The sequence below is a fragment of the Panicum hallii genome, chromosome 9 (genome assembly GCF_002211085.1).
Source record: "Panicum hallii strain FIL2 chromosome 9, PHallii_v3.1, whole genome shotgun sequence".
Classification (NCBI taxonomy): domain Eukaryota; kingdom Viridiplantae; phylum Streptophyta; class Magnoliopsida; order Poales; family Poaceae; genus Panicum; species Panicum hallii.
Window position 1 is genome coordinate 70,991,322 of NC_038050.1, and position 22,958 is coordinate 71,014,279.

General features: G+C 50.5%; 1 protein-coding gene across 1 annotated transcript; it reads right to left on the reverse strand.

Moving 5' to 3' along the window:
- Positions 1-270: 270 nt before the first annotated feature.
- Positions 271-7,857, reverse strand: LOC112873144 (expansin-A15-like). The gene is made up of 3 exons (XM_025936163.1): positions 5,074-7,857; positions 1,158-3,123; positions 271-1,020 (listed from the first exon to the last, which is right to left on the reverse strand). The coding sequence occupies exons 2-3, from the start codon at positions 1,619-1,621 to the stop codon at positions 708-710; spliced, it is 777 nt and encodes a 258-aa protein (XP_025791948.1). The 5' UTR covers positions 1,622-3,123; positions 5,074-7,857; the 3' UTR covers positions 271-707.
- Positions 7,858-22,958: the final 15,101 nt, after the last annotated feature.

Consider the following 22,958-nt stretch of genomic DNA (forward strand, 5'->3'; position numbering starts at 1 on the left):
AGCGCAGTGCAGGATTGTTGAGTCCCGATCCAGTTCAGTTTTTTTTTTCTCTCTCTCGATCGAATGACTTTGGAACTTGGGCTTGCAATCACATGGGTTGGCCCCCAGGCCCCCAAGGAGAGTGTAGTAGAACCCTAACGGTCCGAATTTGGGCTTAGCCTAATTCGGGGTGCAACCGAATGAAAGCCCATCAATGTAACCAACACGCGGGCATACGGACGGTCCTGTTAAGCCCAAAGGCAAAATTCTAACTAGGGGTGACTCAAAGCATGAAGCAACAACTGCAAGGTCGTAATGGGGTTATTTGCACTGTCCAGTGGACAGCAGAACAGTAGTACCACAACAAGACTGCAATATTAACAATTTACAGAAGAAGAAAAGCTACTGATACGGGCACCGTCTCCAGCAAAGAACTCAACTACTCCAGAGTCCAGACTACACTCTTTTCAGTCGACACCTGCCATGAATCATGAATATAATGGGTCCTCAACGGCATGGCCTAGCAGGCTATAGCTATACATATCACAGCACATACACCCAATACTCCGTATGGCCCTGTCCAATTATTAATCTCTGTAATTAAGATGGCATGTGCTTCTTCAACCAGAAATCTCAGAAAGCCTAGCTAGATCGGCATCCGGTCCGGCGGACGATGTTGGAGCCGCGCGCCGTTCGAAACTCCGACGGTTTGGTCGTCGACCGATCGATCAGTCGGAGAACTGGACGCCGGAGGTGAAAGACTGTCCGAACTTCCACCATGCCGGCACGACGTCGGGGATGACGATGGTCTTGCCGTCGGTGTTGGTGACCCCGAAGGTGAGCGCCTGGCCGGCGAGCCCCGCGAGCGACTGCCAGTTGGCGCCCCAGTTCCTGCTCATGGGCATCCTGTCCGTGCTGCTCCCCTTCACCCACATCGCCTTCACCGACCCGGTCCCGGCCACGTTGGTGATGAGCACCAGCACGAAGTAGTTGGACCCGGCCATGGTGAACCGCACCCCTCCCTGCTTCACGCACAGCGTCCTACGCGCAGCACATCATCGCACCACGAGATTAATATTTTTAACCACGATCTAATTGGCTTAATTGTACGTCTGGGTCAAACCGTCCAGGATTAGTATATAAGAATTGTCGAGGTAATAATAAACTCGAGTACCGACCTCTGGTAGAGCACCGGCACGATGCCGCCCTTGTACTGGGCGATCTGGAGCCAGGCGGGCTGGGCCATGTCGAAGTGGCGGCGGGGCGGGTTGCACCAGCCGCCCTCGTCGCCGGAGACGGCGTAGTTGGGCGGGCACAGGTTGGTGGCGGTCACGGTCACCGACTTGCCCTTGAGGCACCACTGGGACGCGCCGGCGTCGCACGTGACCTTGAAGCACTGCCCGCACGACGCGCCGTCGTCGAACAGCGGCGAGCTCAGCGCCGCCGTGTCCGCCCCGTACCCGGACCAGTACAGGCTCCCGTACCCGCACGCGCCACCCATCGTGCCGGAGGCGTCGCCGCCGCCGTAGAACGTGGCCGTGCCCTTCGACCAGCCGCCGTCGTCCCCCGCCGCCGCCGGCACCAACCGCGACGCCGCGGCGACGACGAGGAACAGAAGAAAGCTCGGTGGTCGTCTGTGCATCTTCGTAGACTTTCCGCAAGTAGTGGAGTAGCTAGCTACAGAGAACGATGAGCGGTACTGGCGGTTACACTTGGTGTAGGGAAATGGAGCTGATCTGCTCGTACGGATCTTAAATAGGAAGAGATCGAGTAGCTGGCTGGCAACTTCATGCTTGCATCAGCTTGGAACTCTGCTGCTCTGGCCATGCCAAGCAGAACGTATCAGTGAGTGACACATGTGCAGATCGCGATCGCCTCTTTCCCCTTAGCTTCTGCCATGGACAGACACATGTTAGATAATCTAGATCAGATCGATCTGCGACTTCGCCAGTTCGCCCCTTCTGGGCTTCTATTCCGTCCTGATGTATCACCAGTGGCAGCACGAGGTCACTGACGCTGTGGCAATGTGCATGCCCGTTGTAGCTCGAGCAAGGGGAATGACCAGCTGGACTTGTTTACGGTGACACCGTACTGTCAGTCTACTCGACAGAGTTGACATGGGTGCTAGAGGGTCGGCGGCCATCTCATTGATGGTAAGAGGAATCTGGAGATTGTTGGTCAGCAAGTAAACATGGCGGCAGCCCACATGAGGCGGGCCGGCCGCGCGAAGAATCTCAATGCGCTGTCACACGAGACATGGCTAGAAGATGGCTAATTATCAAATTCACCGTTTTATATGTTTCAACTTCTTCTTCTTTTTGTAATCAAATCAATTTTAGGCTCTCTTTGGTTCAGCTTTTCCCAGCAGATTCTCTACTAAAAATCTGAAATCCGAACCAAAGGGCTAACTGTCAGTCATAGATTATCAATAATCTCCAGATTTTTGTAGTTCAAAGAAAAATCTGACTCTACCCCAGATTTTCCAGATTCCCACCTCTCTCAACTTGCTAGTAATTACCTAACATGCCATTGGTTACGCGATCGAAACGTTTTTTTCCTTTCTTTCTCATCTCCCACGCAAGGTCGACGAGAAGACCAGGGGCGCGGCTAGGGTTCCCGGCGGCGCCGGTGGCCCCAAGTCGTCGTTCGGCCGGCCGTGCGCCTCCAAATCGTCGTCTGCTCGACCGCCGGTACGACTTCTCCGACCGCCTGGGCACCCGCGACGCGCAGCTCGTCCGACCGCCAGGCAGGGCTGCTGGGACGACTCCTTCGACCGCCAGGCGACCGCGCAGCTCGTGCGCCTCCAAATCGTCGTCCGGCTGCGCCTCTCCTCCGCCTCTCCGCTACACCCGCGACCCGCGGCTTCTCCGGCAGCGGGCAGCAGACAGGGCGCCGCGTACGCGCAGGTCCTCTGAACGACGGTGACCTGTGCAAATCCAGGCTGTGACGCCAATCTCTAGTCCTCGCGGTGAGTTGTCTCATCACACGCCAAAGATTCTCTTGCAATTGATTAATCACTACGGCTCCCGCGCCGTCCAAGCAAATGCAAGGCATTTGTTTATTTGATTCACTGTTTATAGATACTCTCGTCTCGTTCTTGCTCCTTGGTTGTGCAGCCTTTGAATCACTTGTCATGTATCAATGCTGTGTCCATAAAATTGTTAAATAGCTGTCATTGTTTGTAGAATTTTTTTAAAGCCTACATATATATAAAGAATGGGTGAGAAGGCGACATGGGACGCTGCACATTTGAGGCTTTTTTGTCAATTATGCGCGTCGGAGGTTCTTGCTGGACATAGACCTCTAGGTCACTTGAATAAAGTCGGTTGGAAGAATGTTGAGAATAAATTCGCAGAACAATCAGGAAAGAAACTAGAACATTTGCAGTTCAAGAATAAATGGGATGCTCTGAAAAGAAGTTACACTATTTTTGTGGAGTTAAAAAATGAAGCCACAGGACTCGGATGGAACGAGATGCGGCAAACAGTGGATTGTGATGATAAATGGTAGGACGAACATCTTGCAGTAAGTCTGACAATAAATAACTACTATGTGTATACTGTTCCTTTGTATTAGTGGACGGTATCTTACTTCTTGTGTGGTTGATTGCAGTGGTGTCATGATCCACCAAATGGAAGAAAATGCAAACATATGCAGTTCAGAAAGTGTGGCCCGCCTAACTTGGATGAGCAACACATTATGTTTGGAAGTGCGCATGTTACCGGGGCATCTGCTGCCATTCCTGGGGAGTCTAGTAATTCTACCGATGATGATGTACATGAGGTAGAGAAAAGCCCTTTGGATGCCAAGTTGTCCACCTTGCTAAATAAAAAAAGTAAGAAACGCAAAGCAGCAGCCTCTAGTGGTATGGAAGACAAGGAAGAGAAGAGCCCTTTTATGCGGGTGTACAAGCAGACTTGTAGCAAGATAGAAGAAGGGGTGAACAAGATAACTACAAATATTGAAGCTTCATCGGCATCTATTATGACCAGTCATGTTCCTACAATTGCAGAGACTATGAAGATGTTGAAAGAATGTGGAGTGGTAGAGGGAACAGCTCTTATGCATACAGCTACTTTGCTTATTATAAAGCCTGAAATTAGAGAGCTTCTAGCATCATTTGAAACACTTGAAGGGAGGCTTGATTGGTTGAAGAGGGAACATGAGATGAAGCAGTTGTCATGAACTTTTATTTTTATATTTTTCGAAAAATAATTGGTGTATGTTTTGAACAATATTTTTTTTACCTAGAATAGGTGTACGTTTGGAACAATGTTTGCTATCTTATGTAAGGGAATCATTATTTGTGATATCTAAATGACTTCATTATTGGTTTGTGATGAATCATTATTTGTTTGTGATATGTGTATGTTTTGAACAATGCTTGTTTGTCGCATTATATTCATTGTTGTTCTTTTGTAAATATCATGTATTTTTTGTAGATGGATCCAAAAATAGAAGAGTTGATAAAGAAGGGGTACAAGGGACTACAACTTTTAGCTGAATTATCAAAACAAGCTGCTAGCATTGGTTATCAAGCTGAGGAATACTCTACAAGGTACTTGAACAAAAGTGAGTATAGAGATCCTCAACAATCTGGAATGGATTGGTTCCAAGAGTGTCTAGCTTGTCCTAGACAATTCTACAATATGTTCAGAATGACTCCAGAGGTTTTTTGTCCCTTCATGATTTGCTTGTTACCACTTATGGACTGACGTCAACAAGCAATGTCTTATTTGTTGAATCACTAGCTATATTTTTGTGGATCGTCGGAGGCCCTCAATCATTTTCCCAAGCAGAAAACCGGTTTGTAAGGTCTCTATGGACAGTTCATATGAAGTTTAAAGAAGTGTTGTCTTGTTTGGGAAAATTGGCCAAAGAAAATATCAAACCGAGAGATCCTACTTTCAGTAATGAGCATCCAAGAGTTTGAGAAGATCGTTTCTGGCCTCACTTCAAAGGTGCTATTGGTGCTATAGATGGGTCACACATTGAAGTTTCGGTGCCTAATGATGAAGTTGTTAACCACACATGTCGACATGGGTATACATCACAAAATGTTATGGCTATATGTGACTTTGATATGAGGTTTACCTTTGTGGTTGCTGGTTGGCCTGGCTCTGCACATGATACTAGGATCCTCAATCATGCATTGACAAAGTTTGATGGTAAATTTCCAAAACCACCTCCAGGTATTGATCCTGAATTATGGATTACATAGTTGATTTCTAAAATATAGTCATTTATATTTTTGTTTAATTTTCAGTAAAGTACTATCTAGTTGATTCCGGTTATCCCAACCGTACTGCATACCTAGCTCCGTACAATGGTAGTACCTATCATCTCCCAGAGTTTCGTCTTCGTAGACAGCGCTGTTGTCGATCGAAACCCACCGGCGAGTAATGACAGGCAACACGAGGAGCCGGGAGGCTCCCGGGACGGCTGGTGGGCCCCGGTCCCTCGGTCAACGGCCCAGCGATCTGGCGCACACCCTGGCTTGGAGTCGCTAGGCGTGCCACCTGATCCTGCACCCGATCAGGACGGTGTGATTCGTAAGATTCCTGTAAGCGCAGACACTTGTAAAGGTTAGTCCGAGCCGTGATCGGCTCATCGTTCCTCCCCGGTATCGGCTATGAAGAGCCGATTGCATCAATACCGGATCGGATCTTTGGAACAGACAATATACATATATAATAATGAAGTAAAGCTTGCTTCATAGATATCAATCCAATCCAATCTACGACAACTAAGCCCTCACTACACAATCGGAACATCCTACACGTGATTGAGCCTAACGAATACGCAGAAGCACCAAGACAAACAACCTAAACAAAGATCCTAAAAACAGCTGAAGAGCCGATTCCTAGGAAAACCTCCACTCAGGCTACGATCCGGTACTAACATACTGCCGGAACTTTCAACTCGTTTGCAAGGCCTAATCATGCACATATCGAGCTAAATTTCTAATAGATAGAAACCAGTCATAACAGATTGGATCTATTAATACCAACAAAGCAAGACGCAACCATCGCATTCATGATCGAACACGATGGTTGCGGGGCGCGCAAGAACAACGAACAGAGCATGATCATGATATAAAGAAAATAACATTACTCTATGCGCGCTACGATAACTAATGCTGCTCGCCATCTACAAGGCTTCAAAACGAGCAACATATGAAACGAACAAGCAAGGGAAACGCGCCCCCGATTACGCAGAGCGTGATCGGGGCCGCATAGCACTTACCCGATGAAAACCCTGTAACACGGGAGGCGATGCGCCGTGAGTTGTTGACGAATGATTCTCTCTTTCTTGTTTATTCGTGGTACATATTTATAGTCCGTAGACTTGTTCTCTTTTAACTAACCCTAACCAAACATGACACGAATCCTAACTGCCTATATCTGAGTTTACACGGCCTTACTGGCCCCAAACACCCGTATAGGGTCCGATCCGCAAGCTTACCGTAACCATCTCCTAGGCCCTTCTTGCTCCGCGGCCCACTTTTGGCCCGTCTAGAAAATGGCGATAACACATGCCCCCTGGTTTCGGCGATGGTAATTCCGAAATCACTTATTTTAAAATCACCTTGACCCTTTGGCTTCCGATCCGTATATGCCTTTTCGACTTCCAATCACTATGACTGCCCTGTACCAATTTCCTCGGAAACCGTCACGGTGCCAATTCACTTCATCCCTTGATTTACCTTTATAAACTTACCCTCGGCAACTTCCCCAGACATCTTTCTCTCACAGCCATTATCAACTACACTCCTCCTCTTCTTTCGGCATGGCTTCTTCTTACTCTGCTTCCTCCATTATTTCTTATGAATCCGAATCCTCCCGAGAACCAACTCCAGAATACGACCCAATCGCCGCTTACGAAGTCTGTGCCCCCCTGCATTGGGATGCAGAGGAGTGGGACTTCCGTTACCAGTCAGAGGATGATGAGCCCCTGACTGATGGTGAAGATCTCGCGTTCTTCCTCGGGGCCGAACTGGAGGAAGATGAAGACGACGCATCTTGGGGAGAAGACCTCTCTTCCTCGGAAGAAAGAGCCGACTCCTTCTCCTCCGAGGAAGACCCGATGGCAGGTACCTTCCTTTTTGGCAGGTCATCGGACGAAACTTCCGACAGCACCGAAGGAGCCGAAGACGATGACGGCTTTACTAGCAATGGTAGCGGGGACGGCGTCGACGGCAGCAGCGATAGCAGTAGCAGCGGCACTAGCATTGCTCCGCCGTCCAAACGCCGCAAGACTTCTGGCGTGTACTGGTGGTAGGCCGTAGTATCCCCACTAGGCTATCTCTAGGAGTAGTTAGCTCCTCTTTTATATTTACTGCCTCGCTGTGAACAAAATCTTATTTTGTATCAGTAACTTTTCTTGTGCACAACAATCTGTTTAAGAGCCGATGGCAATGCATCGGCCTTAGAATATACCAATCCGGATCCGAAATAACCTTTCAATTTACTTTACCCTCCGCTAGTCTTCCAATCCGACACAAATCTCTGGAGATTCTGGGATCCAGGTTAACTCCGATCTCCTTTTGCTCGCAAACCCTAGCCGCAAGATCCTCCCTGGTCCTTGAGACGCATATCCGATTTTGCGCCGCCAAACCCAGATCCACTCTCCAGGGTCTCGATTCAGGATTCCCGATGGCGGAGTCTTCATGCACCGCCGCCGCCGTCTTCGGTCTGAAGGTAAACTCCGACCCCCATTAATTTAACGCGGCATCCACATTTTACTGCGCGGTTCAGTGACTCTTTCCTCGGCAATCTTGTTTTCTTGGGGTTTTTCAGGCTTCCGATATCTTCTTGCCGCACCCTTCTTCCCCCAATTCTTTCTGCCTCGGGCCTCGTTCCTACGAGAAACCTATAGATCTGATCTCGTCTGAAGCCAATCGAATCCCCTTCGTGAGTCAGGATATAGACCTAGAATCTTGGTCGGATAGTCTCCGCGCTTGGCCAAATCCCCCTGAAGGTTGGACAGTTTGGTACAACAGAGTAGCGGACACCTACCAGCTCTTATGGGAATCCATCGGAATAGCCGATGCTCTGTCTCTGTCCCTCTCCCCCCTTGAAAAAGATGAGAACCTTCTGAAGACCATCGGCTATTTCTGGTCTGACGCCTTGAATTGTTTTCTTTTCGGGCACAGCCCGTTGGCACCAACACTGCTGGATGTTGTGATGATCACCGGCTTGGACATATCATCAGCCTGCCCTTCCGCTTACAGCCTCCGTGTAGTCCCTTTCAAACTGTCTTCCAAAACTGAATGTACTAACTGGAGCACATACCTGAACCAACACCAGAAAAGTAAGGGTTCTGTATCGGAGAAGGAGCACACGGCCTTTCTAAACCTATGGCTTGAACATTTCTTCTTCTGTGGCCCTTCCCTTGCCCCGACCAAGAATTACCTCTCCTTGGCATATGAGCTGGCCAGGGGTCAACCTGTTGGCCTTGGTAAACTATTTCTTGGGGAACTTTACAGATATCTCCACCTGATGACCTCTAGCCTTCTTTCTCAGAAGAAAGTTAGAACTGGTAGTCCATGGTGGTTCATCCAATTGTGGGCCCATCTTTATTTCCAAAGTTCCGACCCCAATTTCCCTTCCTTGGTCGGCAATTCCTTCCCTGATCTGAGTGGAAGACAGATTAGGTGCACTAGTTTCGGGCAGGCTTTGTACAGTCTCCCTGGCGGGAAATTGAATCCTCCAGATGCTTCCCGCTGGCTCAGGATTTTCTATAAAGGCCTTGATAACCCAAACTTTCTTCCTTATGCCGATTCTGAACTTTTCGAAAACCCGGCTACCTTCCGATTGGCCGATATTGCCCATGATGCCGACACTAGGCGCCTTTACTCCATTATGGTTCGGATCCTCAAGCCCGGTTATGAGTTCTTTCAGCCGGTCGTAGCAGCCCGGCAGCTTGGTCTGGGGCAGGTGCCTCCCCATTTTCTTCTCCACTTCTTGACATCAAACAGGGTGGACCTCCCTGATGCTTTGACCACCCAAAGGTGCTACAGTCTGTTTACAGACCTTCCCTTATCTGTCCCTGCCAATCTTATCTTCACTTCTTCGGCTGTCGACTTTGAGGGATGGTGGTCGATGTGGAAAACTCACGTTTTCCGAAGAGCTTTGGGTCCGATGCTACAGCAAATCCATCCCGAGTATGACATTCCCGCCGGAGAGGTACCGCTTTTTGATTAACGTTTCTTCTTTTAACTTTTGCTAGACTCCTCCTGACTCCATTTTTGTTTGTACAGCAAGAAGATGGCCCAGAGCCGATGAACGATGATGGAACGCCCTTTTGTTTCCTGCCGGTTGCTCCTGTGGTCCTCTTCGGCAAGAATGCACCTCCTCCTTCAAAAAGCGTGATGCAGATTCAGCCGAGCACCGTTAAATTGACCCCTAAACGAAAATGACTCTCTGAAGCTGTTGCCCCCCGGGCTCGCGCTAAGATGAGGAAGGTTCTTGTCAGAAAGGTCCGGAGGGAAACTGCGCCGTCTTCCCCTAATCCGGCATCTCCAGTCGCCAACTAGGTTCGGCCCCTCCTCCTGCTTTGCAATCGGACTTCTATTCATGTCTTCTTTAATTACACTCTCTTCTCCTGTAGCCTGCCGTTGTAGAGGTCTCCAGCGGGGAGGAGCCCCCATGCCAGAAGGGCTCATCTTCGGGGGTGCTAGAGGACGTGGATGCACCTATCAGGGCTCTGATCACTCTCCGCGATCCTGGTGCGGCAATTCTAGAGGAACCTTCTGCATCGGCTGATATCCCAGCTGCTTCGCCAGGCCCGCAGGCGTCGGTCATGACTACGTCCCTTGTTGGCCCTTGTCTGGAAGGACCCTCTACCGCGTCAGCTACTGCCGATCCCCCTGCACAAGAGGTACGTCCAGCAGAGCCGACCGCTATCTCATCGGCTGTTGCTTTCGCAGGGCCGACCGCTATCTCGTCGGCCGTCGCTTCTTCTTCTGGGGGTGTGACTCATGTGGCCTCTGCCGCCACTGTTCATCTCTCGGAAGGGATGCACCCCCAGGAGCCGATCGTTCCTTCGTCGGCTATTGCCACCTCCCTTTCGGGACAGGTATGCCTTTTTCTTTGTAATTACTTTGGTCTTTCTCCCACAATGCTTTGCTCACCCTCTTTTCCTCTAGAACCTGGATCTTTCGGAGCTCCTGGCGTTCGATCCTGCTTCGATCGGGTCGACCATATTGGAAGCCGACGACACTCCCTTGGGCTTGACCAGCACTGCCGATCAACTCCTCCGCGTGAAAGATCTTCTATCGGGTCCGATCTTCGCCCTGATTCACGATTCCAGTGCAGTCAAGCAGATCCTTGATGAGGTCAACTCCCAGCTCCCTGTGAGCCTTCAGGCCAAGCTCTTGCCGGCTGGGTATCTTTCTTCTTTCCGAGCGAAAGTGGCAGAGGCTCGCCGCAGGATCGAGACTCGGCGTTCCCAATCGCTCCTGAGGACCATCATTGCTGAGATGTGCCAGTCGATCAACAAAAAGAAGGCCGTACTCGACGCTAAAGTTGACACATCTGCTTCTGCCCGACGGCTTCACCTCCTGGAGAAAGAACTGGAAGACCTTGAAGCTAAAGTCCAGGCCACCAAGCAGCGCATCCAAGTGGAGAAGGATCTTATCGCGGGTTCCAAGCAGGAGGCAGCAGTTTTGACCGCCGAGCTGAAGACGGACTTGGCCGAGCTGAGCAGCTTGAGCAAACAGGTGATGCCGGGGGCGGACGAAAAGGATGAAGCAGTACTTGCTGGAGTTGACCGCATCCGCCTTGACGCTATTGCTGCCATCGACGCTTTCCTTCAGCAAACCTGTCCAAGATAAACTTTGTGTTCTTTTTTATGCACCGAACCTAAAGTCGATGGTGATACATCGGCTATTTGATAACTTGTGATGTTTGATTGCCACAAGCAAACTTCTAAAGTCGATGACATTACATCGGCTGTTCTAATCCCTTTTGTTAACGTGCAAGCCGATCACGCTCATTGGCCCTTTTTCCGTTTCCTGTCTTGCCGAAGCCAAGCGTCGTCGTCTTGCCGGCTTGTTGCCTGATGGGTGCCATCGGCTTTATTGTTCGTTAGCCCACATACTTGGGAAGTATTTCTTAAGGTGTTGGCCGTTGACTGCTACTGCAAACTTGACGCCGTCCAATTCTTCAAGCATGTACGCGTTCCCGGGCAGGACCTGGTCAACCCTGTATGGCCCGTGCCAGTTTGGGGACCACTTGCCGTATGCCGCGTCCTTAGTTCCCAGTGGTAATACTGCTTCCCAAACCAAGTCTCCTACTTGGAATTCCTTCGGCTTAACCTTTTTATTATATGCACGGGCTACTTTGGCCTTATTTTCCTTAATCTTCTCTAGTGATCATAGCCTGAGTTCCGTGAGATCTTCCACATTATCACTCATCAGAGTAGCATATTCTTCAGCAGATAAGTCATTCTGGAATTCTACGCGCCTGGACCCGGCTGTAACTTCCCATGGTAACACGGCTTCCTGCCCGTAGACCAAATGGTAAGGAGAAGTTTTTGTCGCCCCGTGACATGATATACGGTATGCCCAGAGTGCTTCTGACAAAACCTCGTGCCAGCGTCTGGGGTATTCGTCGATCTTCCTTTTGATCAATTTGATAAGGCTCTGATTGGACGCTTCGGCCTGTCCATTTGCCTGAGCATAATATGGAGACGATCTAATCAGCTTGATTCCCATATCAGCAGCAAACTTCTTGAATTTTTCTGAAATAAAAACCGAGCCACCATCTGTTGTAATAGTCTGTGGAATTCCGAATCTGTGAATGACGTGTTTCTTGACGAACTGAATAACATCCTTAGATGCCACCGACTTCATCGGGACCGCTTCCACCCATTTGGTGAAATAATCTGTGATAGCTAGAATGAACTGATGACTCTTGCTAGATGGAGGATTAATTTTGCCGATCATGTCCATACCCCAGCCTCTGAACGGCCATGGTTTAATGATGGGGTTCATCACGGACGCTGGCACCATCTGGATCTTTCCGAACCTCTGACATGCTTGACACCCTTTATAATACTTAAAACAATCTTCAAGCATGGTGGGCCAGTAGTACCCTGATCACCTAATTAGCCACTTCATCTTGTGGGCCGATTGATGAGTCCCACACGTTCCTTCATGAACTTCATGCAGGAGCCGATTGGATTCAACCGGCCCCAAACACTTAAGCAGTAACCCTTCTAAGGTCCTATAAAATATATCATCCCCTATAAGGACATATTTCATGGCTTTGTATCGTATCCTCTTGGGTGCCCCCTGAGCCGAATCCTTCAAGTAATTGAAGATATCGGCTCTCCAATCTCTCTAGTCCGGAAAATACGCCTGGTGATTTGACCCATCGGCTTTATACCCTGAAACCAGCTGCGCTAGATCATTGGCTTCGGCATTCCGAGCCCTTGGTATCCAATAAAAATTAATATACCTGAACTGGGCTATTAGCTCCTGGCATTGGACCCACATTGGGAACAGCAGCTCGCTTTCGCACCTGTATTCTTCTGTAAGTTGGGAGATTACCAATTTTGAATCTCCAAAAACTTCCACTGCTTCGGCTCCGTCTGCTAGAAGCAACTCCATGCCTTTACGTACCGCCTCATATTCCGCAAGATTGTTGGTACAGGCAACAGGATATGGCGAAGCTTGGTGCATGTAAAAAATAAACACAAACAAAGTTTTTCCATATCGGGGTACCTTGTTTCTGCATCCAACAATCTTCTGCTGAGATAAAAAACCACCCTCTCTTTGCCATCATATAATTGCACCACCACTGAAGCAATAGAAGTATCGCTAACCGATAAATATATGTAAAATGGTCTATCCTGTTGTGGTGGCACCAACACAGGTGGTCTCGACAAATATTCTTTGATTTCTTCGAATGCCCGTTGGTGTTCTACCCCCCAGCGGAACTCTTCATTGGTTTTGATTTTCACCAACTCCATAAAGGGTTCAATCCGCCCAGATAGGTTAGAAATAAACCTCCTGACGAAGTTAATCTTGCCAATAAGTTGCGCGAACCGGCCTCAATAGGTACATCGTAATGACATTCTTCACGCAACTTTTCTATTCTATAAGGCCAGTGGATAAGACCAGCCTTACTCCGTTTTTTGTAGCCTCGATGCGATCACACCCTTCTAAGCTCATCCCTGAAATCGGCTCTTGATCCTCTGCATCCCATATGCTCATAGCGGCATGCGAAATCTCAATTGAATCGTCTGCCTGAACTACTTCCACTTCGTCCCCATCCCACTGGATCAAACATTGATACATTGTAGAGGGGATGCAACAGTTGGTGTGAATCCAGTCCCTGCCAAGTAAGATATTGTAGGTACTTTTGCTGTTGACAACGAAGAATGAAGTCGGGATGGTCTTGTTTCCAATGGTGAGATCTACACTGAGGACCCCCTGAGCTTCCGAAGTTTGCCCATTACAGTCACTTAGCGTGACATTAGTCTTGATCAGGTCTCCGGTGGACCGCCCCAAACGGCGCAGAACTGAGTATGGCATAATGTTGACTGCCGCTCCCGTATCCACCAGCATTTTATTAACGGGCTGACCATTAATATACCCTTTAAGATACAATGCCTTCAAGTGCTTGTAATTCTTGGCTTGCGGCTTCTCGAATATTACCGGTCGTGGTCCCAAATCAAGCTGGGCTACTGATGGCTCTTCGTAGGTCTGAGCATGAAATTCTGCAGGAAGTACAAAAACCATGTGTGTACCAACCGATACCTTCTTATCGGCTTTTGTCGACTTGGGCCGCCATTCTCTCCTTGAAGCGCGCGACTCTTTTTTCTGCACATAATGGACCTGTTCTGCCAGATCAGGTCGCGCCTTCCTTAAAGTTTCGATGTACTTGGCCTCGGCCTCCTCCAAGCTACGCAGCCGCTGAACCCTGCGCTTCTGGGAACGAGTAAGTCCATCGGGGCACCAACGTGAACGATGATACCTATCTTCTTCTTCATCTTCACTTCTTGGTGACCAAACCCGCACTTGCCGGGTTGGAGCAGGTCCTAGCCGCTGGAAAACCGAATCCCTTGCTTCTGGCTTCATTGGTCCACACTCCGGGCAATCCCTGATAGTAGGCAGCCGGCTCATACCTGAATCCCAACAGTACCTGAAGAATGGGCAGTGCCAATGATCGCGGGCATCTTCGTGCTTCCTCAAGCGCTTTCCGGTGCGTCGCTCATACTCCTCTTCCTCAGATTCCCGTTGGAGGCGCTGCTGGTACTGGTACTCGTAATTCCGGAGAAGATCAGAAGAGGCCGGCCGTTGATTCTTTACGTACCTTACTTGTCTTTCTGTAACGTACTCCTCCTTCTCCTTTTGGGGCCGATCGCTAGGATTAGCCTCTCCGTTCTTGCCCTGGCGGCGTGATGCCATCCCCGCCATGTTCATACCAAGTGCGAAGTCCAGCTGTCGCCTTGCAGACCGGTCATGATGTTCCACCATATTTACACCAGGAAAAGGCTGAGTGTCTACCTTCATGGCGGTCTGGCCTAGGATCAATCGGCCCTGTTCAATAGCCGACTGGATTTGCCGACGGAGCTCCTTGCAGTCACTCGTGCCGTGAGTAAAGGAATCATGCCATTTACAATACGATCTTCCTTTTAACTCCTGTGCTGTGGGAAGTTTATGTCCTTCTGGAATCCACAGCTGAACCAAAGGGACGCTTAACTCCTGGCAGCTGGAATCAGATTTTCAGGAATCCACAGCTGAACCAAAGGGACGCTTAATCGAGTAGGCGGCAAAAATCGACTTCAGAGTTCAGATGATGGATCCGATACCCGGCCTCGTCAATGTGGGCTTGTTTGAGCTGCCTACAGAAATCCAGCCGGGCTTTGGAACCATACATGTGTTATGTGTATCCAAGTGTGAGTCACTCAGCCCAGCCCATATATATGTGTCCCTTTTCACCACCTGGTAGGATTACCTACCCATAGATAATTGGCGGCAAGACAAGACGACAAGTATAATTCACATGCATCACTCACTTACCATGCTCGTCTCGTCCTGCCTGGATCCTGCAACTCATTGGCACTTCACTTCAGAGATGATGGATCATTTTCTCCCCAAGCAACTCGCAGGCCAGAACCCTAGCTAGCAATAATCTACCTAGCTAGCCTCCACTGAAAAAATGTAGCTAGCGCGCCAGGTACGAAGCCAATGCAAACTTGAGTGGTGACGCCCCGCACGGGCGCTTGGTAGAATTCGTGCGCTGTTGCCCGTACGCCAGGAAGGAGAGGAATGAAGGAGTGCTGGTACGCGAGGTTTCATCATTGGAAAAAAGTCAGAGCAGAAACATTTTACAAATTACGAGGTGCAATTTTATCTTCTTCTATCCACCACCTATTTATGAATCTATCCCTTTGGTACCTACGATGTGAGGCCATCTTTGAGAGGTGAGAGTGGTCCACTTTTAGTGAGAATTATTGTCAATTGTCTCTGTTCTCTTTATAGTATACTCCTAGATAGATTTTTGTGGATAGAACTTTGATGAGGAGTAGCTTTATCATATTTCATTTTGTAATACGAACAAATATAATAATATTAAGTTTATGCCACAAAACTTACAAATATATTAATAAAGTAACTATTGGTCAAAGAAATGGGATCCCCCCCAAAAAAAGAAAAAACTAAGTATTTATTATTTATCTTTCCAAAAGAGCAATGCATATACTTGATCGGTTCTCTCCTTTTTCCAATCGAAAGCAAACTATATATGTCGTATCTCGTGTTGTATTAGTTTCAAAATAGATTTCGAGTCACCTTGAACCTGATCGAGCCTTTAAATAAAGGATATTCAACTCAAAGACTCAACTTTTATCAGACCGAGACATTGTCAAAGAGTACTAAGATCGTCCGTGACTGCACAACCAGCGAACGCCATGGAGCTGATGCCGGAGGAGCTCGTCGAAGAGATCGTCCTCCGCGTCCCGCCGAACGAGCCGGCGTACTTGGTCCGCGCCGCCCTCGTCTGCAGGCCCTGGCGCCGCATCCTCTCCGACCGCGTCTAACTTCGCCGCTACCACGCGTTCCACCGTACGCCGCCGCTGCTCGGCTACCTCCACAACCTCTCAGCCCGCCCCACGGACAGGATCCCTCGGTTCGTCCGCACATCCACCACCTCCCCTTTCTCCCCGCCCGCACTCGGCTGCGACTTGTGGTGGGCACTCGACTGCCACCACAGCCGCGTTCTGATCCACACGGTCAACCATGACCACCTCGTAGTCTGGTACCCGCTGACCGGTGACCAGCAGCACCTGAGCATTCCGGCCTCCCCGGGCGCCCACATGCACAACGGGGCAGTTCTCCGTGCCAAGCACGGCGATGGCGGCTGCGACCACCTCGACTGCGGCCATGGTGGTTCGATCGTCGTGGTCTTCGTGGACGTGGACACCGACCACGTCGTGAGAGCGAGTGCATACTTGTCGAAGACCCGTGCATGGGGCGCGACAACCTCCGTTCATGTCGACGATTTGTTCGAGGACAGAACCAGCCTTCTGGCCGATGGCGCACTCCACTTCGCCCTCGAGGGTGGCCGGAGCATCGTCAAGTACAACCTGAGCAGGCATCGGCTATCGGTGATCGGCACGCCAGGAGATTTTGCGGGCATGGTCATGATGGAGGCAGAAGATGGAGGGCTGGGTTTCGTCGCCGTGTTGGACGGTTGCATCTACCTCTGTACGCAGCAGCATCAGGAAGATGGCACTACTAGATGGGCGCAGCACATGGCTATCGAGCTCGGGACAGTGCTCCCCAGACGTTACATATCCCAATCAGGTGAAGTGATTGGCTTCGCGGAGGGCACAAATGCAGTTTTCATCAACTGATATGAAGGAGTCTTTGTACTAGACCTCAAGTCAACGAAGGTGAGGATGGTGGGTGAAAGAGGGAACTACCGCAACATATTACCTTACATGAGCTTCTACACCCCATCAAGTACTCCCTCCGTTCCAAATTGCAGGTCGTTTTGGTAAATTTAGATGTATAATTCTTACTATGTATCTAAACAAAACAAAACGTTTATCTAGGTGCATAACAAAATTATGTATCTAGATTTGCTAAAACAACTTATATTTTAGAGCGGAGAGAGTGCCTCCTTTTCTTTAAGATGCATGCGCTCTCTCTTAGCTATGTTGTGATGAGTTTGTTTCTGATTTGGTTTGTACATTTTTCAGATATCGCTAATAAGGGCAGACTGCCACCGCCATGAGAATGGAATGGTCCATCGTCGATCATCTTCCATTCTTCATCAACTCGTGGCCCTGCCACTGTTGTTTTCTTGTTTTATTATTATTTATTAGAATATTTTTCTCTCACATGGCCAATTATTACGTTTAATTTTTGAATGTATATAAAAATAAATGCTTATTTTTGAAGTTGTAGTAGAAAATTCGTCCCTCCGCGCTTACAGGTGATCCTAAGTCCCAACCTCAGTTGTGACCCCTCCTCTGCACGCACAATCTACGCGCCACCATCAGCTGCCGTCAAAAGCATGCAGTTTGTTTGATCTCTAGTTCTTCGTCTTCCCCTACACATAGAGCCACATGGGCTTCATGCCCTCGGATGACGATAAAAGAATCAATAGATAAGAAACAAATCAGAGCTCAGTATCGCAAATTCTGAATGCCCATCACGATAAGAAACTGGTCATTAGCAACTCGAAGATTAGCCAGGCCAACGAATATTAACATACCTGCTGTAACGAAGCTCACAAATGGTACGACTGTGTTATCCAAGCTACCACTGATGAAAATTCTGTCGGATATCCTTCTTGATTTCAGATGGACATAGTGAAATTCCTTTCCTGTGGTGAAATGCAGCACCTGATGAACTTCAGAGAAACCCACAGCATATGTTCCTAAATATCTCTGTGAGAGAAGACGATTGGGACTTTCAAGGTTCAAGCGGGGCTGGGACAACCATGTGACGACCGTCCTGTTGGGGGGAACCACCGTCTCCCACAGCAGAAGGGTTGACAGCTGAACCTTTGCGAGCAGAAGCCGTCCATCAACGCCTGGCAAGAGTATGTAATCCCTGCAGGGAACTTGAGCCATTGATGCTGGTTGGATGAGTGATAGTCTCTCGGCCAATAAGTCATAGCGAAGGATCCGCCCTCCAGTCTCCAGGGTCGTGAAGAATAGGCTCCCGCCAATTAGCACCGCAGGCTTGATGTTGGTGGTGGTAGCGTCCGCCCATGTGTTTGTACCCTGACGGTAGCGGAAAGCCGAGGTAACCCCTGCTGCTGCTGTGTCTGATACCATGAACACCACAAGGAAGGGGGCGCCATGGCACTGCAGGTGATCGCAGAGCGCGTCGCTGCAGAGCACCATGGCAGTCCAGGAATCGAACTTAATCTCCGGGGGCTTAACCTTCCAGCGCGTCTCTGATGGGATCCCAGACGAGCAACATCAGCTCAAGTGTATCAGAGAAGAAGGAATGGAGAAGAAACCGGCCGTGACGGGCATCCAGAACGTCCAGATCCTCATGGTCGACGGTCCTTGGGACGACGCGGGTAGTCGGCGCCAGCCGCGCCACGTCCGTGTCCTCTCGCACGTTGAAGAGGAATCCCATCACCGGCGGCGAGCGGTGGTACGGCGCGCGTACCGCGCGGCGGAAGGCGTCTTTGCGGAGGATCCGAGCCAGGCCTTGCACACAAGCGCGGCGCGGACCAGGTTCTCAGGCTCGTCGGGTGGGAGCCTGGTCAGGATCTCCTGCACCACGTCGAGGCAGAGGTACGGCAGCGACGAGGGCTGGGCGTCCTCCGCATGCGACGACGGCACGTGGTCCTGCACTGGAGCCGCCATATCTCTGGAGGTCGGTGGTGTTCGGCTCGATTGCGTGGTGGCGTTGGCGTGGTAGCGGTGCGCTTGTGCTGCTCCAAAATTGAAATTGAATCTTGGAGGCTTGGCAAGTGATGTGGACTCGCGGGGGAGGGTGGTCCACCAGCGCCAGCTGGCAAGGTCGATGCGGGACCCCGACCCGAAGGGCGCCACCTACGTTGAGAAGCATCCGGAAGGACTGACGCCGCCGGCCGGATGGAGGCGGCGCGGCGTTGCGCGAGGCAGAGGATCCGACGGAGGATGGGACGCGTCCGATGGCTTGGCATCGAAGCCTCTGCCGCCCCGCACTCAGGGGATCAGGCAGAGCGAAGGAGGGCGTGGTGCGGGCGCGGCCTTCGCTACCTCTGCTTCTTGCCTTGACGACTCGTAGCGGAGGGCCATCAGCTCGATCACGCTGCGGTTCCGGTGGCAGAAGGCAAGGCCGCGGGGGAAGGAGGCGGTGGGGACGAAGCAGAGGATGTCCAAGTCTTCGCTGCACAAGTGCTCACCGGAACTCGCGGAACCGGCAGCGGAAGCCCTCGGCCCTCGCCAAGACGATGCGGCACCACGGCTTGCGGACGAGGCTGAGAGGTGGGCCATGGAGTCAGTGACCGGACCGCAGTTCTTCAGTCTTCACTCGCAGCAACAGGATAATATAGTTTGGATCCGCCTCTCCGAGCCCACCAGCCCATTTACCTCGATGAAGAAGCCATCCAGGGGCGCGGGGGGCCGCCGGTGCCGGGGGGGCGCGGGGGGCCGCCGGGGAGGGGCGCGGCCGCGCGGGAGGCCGCCGGTGCCGGGGGCGAGGGGCGACGGGGCGCGGGGGGGCACCGGTGCCGGGGCGGCGCGGGGGGCCGCCAGGGGGAGGGGGTGCGGCCGCGCGGGGGCCCGCCGGTGCCGGGGGGCGCGGGGGCCGCCGGGGGGAGGGGGCGCGGCCGCGCGGGGGGCCGCCGGTGCCGGCGGCGGGGGGCGACGGCGCGCGGGGGGCCGCCGCCCGCCGGGGGGGCGCGGGGGCCGGGGGGCCGCCGGTGCCGGGGCCTGGGGGCGAGGGGCGACGGGGCGCGGGGGGCCGCCGGGGGGCGCTGGGGGCGGGGCCGCCGGGGGCCGGGGCCCGGGGGGGCGCGGGCGGCCGGGCGTGCCGCGTGCGGCCGTGCGGGTTGGGGGAGTGGGGGGCGGGGTGAGGCCGTGAGGTGGGGGTGGGGGCGGCGGGATTAGGTTAGGGTTAGGGTTCTGGGGAAGTGGGGGGCGCCGGCCGCCGGGGCTGGTTTATTGGGTTGGACCGTGTGCCATGGGCCGTGCTTTTTAATGGGCCATGTCACCTATTGGGCTGTGACGGGCCGCAATTAACCCGGCCGTGCCGTGCCATCCATCAAGCTGTCTGCTCGGCTCATGGCACGGTCCGGTCTTTTTTTTGACCTGGACCGGCCCATCATCTATAGTGCCGGGGCTTTTTAGGCCGGGCCATAATCATCGGGCTGCGTGCCGGTCCATTTAGCCCGGCCCAAATATACAGCAATAGGGCATGGCCTTCCGGAGCTAGAAACTAATCCCAGAAGTCCGGGCAAAGAGGCGACGATGAACGGCGGCTCGTCGGCCCGGCGGACTGACGGGCGGAGGTTTCTGCTGTTGCTGTTTGCCCGTATGCCGCCGATGACCGCATCAGATTCAGTGGCGTTGGCGGGCGGTGACGGCTTGACACAAGCAACCATGCCTGCTCCGTGAAATCAACGTGACAAACCGGTGGGCGTCCTGAGGCCCAAGGTGTACGAACCCACTAGTCACACAACCAACGACTCAAGTGACCGATGCGTCCTTTTTGTTCTCAACATGCCATGCGCGTGGATCGGCGTACGGGACTAGCCGAGGCACCGGATGAAGCAAGCAGCGGGCTCACGGCAAGTGCTCACTGGAGGATCTGGTGCCCGGTGGTCCATTTCGTCCGCGGACAAAGTTGCCAGTGCAGCTGCAGGGGCTTTTCGGGTAAATGCATTATGGGTGTGTTCGTTTCCTAGGGTCTAAAGTTTAAAGGTGTCACATCAAAGAGAATCTTGTCATTTAAAAGTATTAAATAAAATCTAATTACAAAACTAATTGTAGAACCTAGGGCTAATTCGCGAGACGAATCTAATAAGGTATATTAGTCCATGATTAGCGGATAATTACTGTAGCATCACTGTGGCAAATTATGGATTAATTAGGCTCATTAAATTTGTCTCGCGAATTAGCACCTATCTGTGCAAAAAGTTTTATAAACAGATTTTATTTAATATTTCTAAATAGCAAGATTCTTTTTGATGTGACGGGTCTAAAATTTAGAAGGTAGAAAACGAACACACCTATGTTAAGATGTTAAGGAATAGAAGCGATCCCAGGGCTTCTACCACCACCATCAAACAATTATTCCAACCACCAGCGCAGAAGGGTGCTGAACCTGAAGTTCTGAACCCAACTACTAGTACAGTGGACTACTCAGGTAGTGTTTGGATCCAAAGTGCAAAAGGGCAAAAGGGTAAAAATTTTGCCATTTGCCAAAAGTGGCAAAATTTTTACCATTAGGGATGTTTGGATCCAAATGGCAAAAGTTTTGGCAAAAACTTATTTAAACCCCTTTTCTCCCTCTCCTATCCCCTTTCCCGCCACCTCTTTCCCGCGGGGTCGGGCGCCGGGCGGCGGGGCCGGGCGCCGGGCGGATGCGGAATCGGGCGGGATGCGAGATAGGGTTGCTATTTTTGCTGTTTCCCTTTTGCCATATGTTTTTGCTGTTTCCCTTTTGCCATAGGATGTTTGGGTCCAAATGGAAAAAAAAAAGAGCAAATTTTTTGCTATTTGCCCTTTTGCCAAAGGATCCAAACAGGCCCTCAGCTTCTGACCGGCCTTGGAATCTGAACAGATGGCCCACCTGTCAGCCACAGGCGAAGGAGCAAACAGTTTTCTGCCTAGACCCAAAGCGCAAGCTCCCAAAAGTTAACTATTCCTTTGTCGCTGATCGCGGTGGAGTGCTAGTGCCGCGGCCCCGCCTGCCTGCCCACGAGCCACGGGTGACGAGAGCGCTGGAGGAAAGATGTGCAGCTCAAACTCTAACCTGAGGAATCTTGGTAGGTTCAATTCTTAATTTAATCTAGAGTTTTATCTGGTGAACTTGTGACTCTGTGGACTTGACGGACGGTTACTGATGCGATTGAAATTCTTCACGGGTTTGTTCAATCCTTCCTTCAACTAGTAGTATATGCATAGGGAGTTTGCTGCCGTCATGTACTAGCATTGATGGTTCGACAGACAGTTGAGGTGTTTCTTGGAGATCTTGCGATGATGATAGTTTCGCCTGACTCCAGCACTGGATTTCGACGCGTTTGCGGCCTAGGCTTGGAATCAATTCGTCCAATACTCCAATGCATTTTTGCTGGACATTGGATGAGGATGGAGAAACATTTTCATCCGCTCATATGCACATGATGGATTGACGAAGAAGTCAATTCATCAGCACGTTTTCTTGAAGAACGTCTCAGGTCTTGCTGCTAGTTCTAAAGCCAACCGTGTGTTACCGTATCTGAATCACAGTGAGAATGCAGGGTGAATCGATATCGGGGCTTTTTCTCTTGTTTTGTTTTTTGCCATTGATGTGGACTGCATCTCGTTCTCAGAAATCCAAGGACGAAGAAACCATGTGTTAAGCGGCAAGGTAAAAAAACCAGGTTGTTGAGTCTTTCATGTATAACTAGCATTGCTAGAATTATATGTTACTTTATCATTAATTCATTTAGGTAATATTATTAGGAAAACTAAATTATTACCGAATTGGTTAACTTTTTTCCACAATCGACAACCAATACTACATCTACATGTGTAGGAGTGAGATGTACTCCCTCCCTTCCCACCCTTCCCACCCTTCCTAAAAGAATGCAACTCTCGTTTCCGAGGAGTCAAACAATTTCAAGTTTGATCAAATTTATGTAAAATAATATTTATATTTATATTTATATTATAAAATAAATATCGTTAGATTAATTATATAATATATTTTTATACTAAATCTATTTTGAGACATAATTGTTAGTAAGTTTTTTTATAAATTTAGTTAGATTTAAAATTATTTATTTAATTAGGAAAGCGAGAGCTCC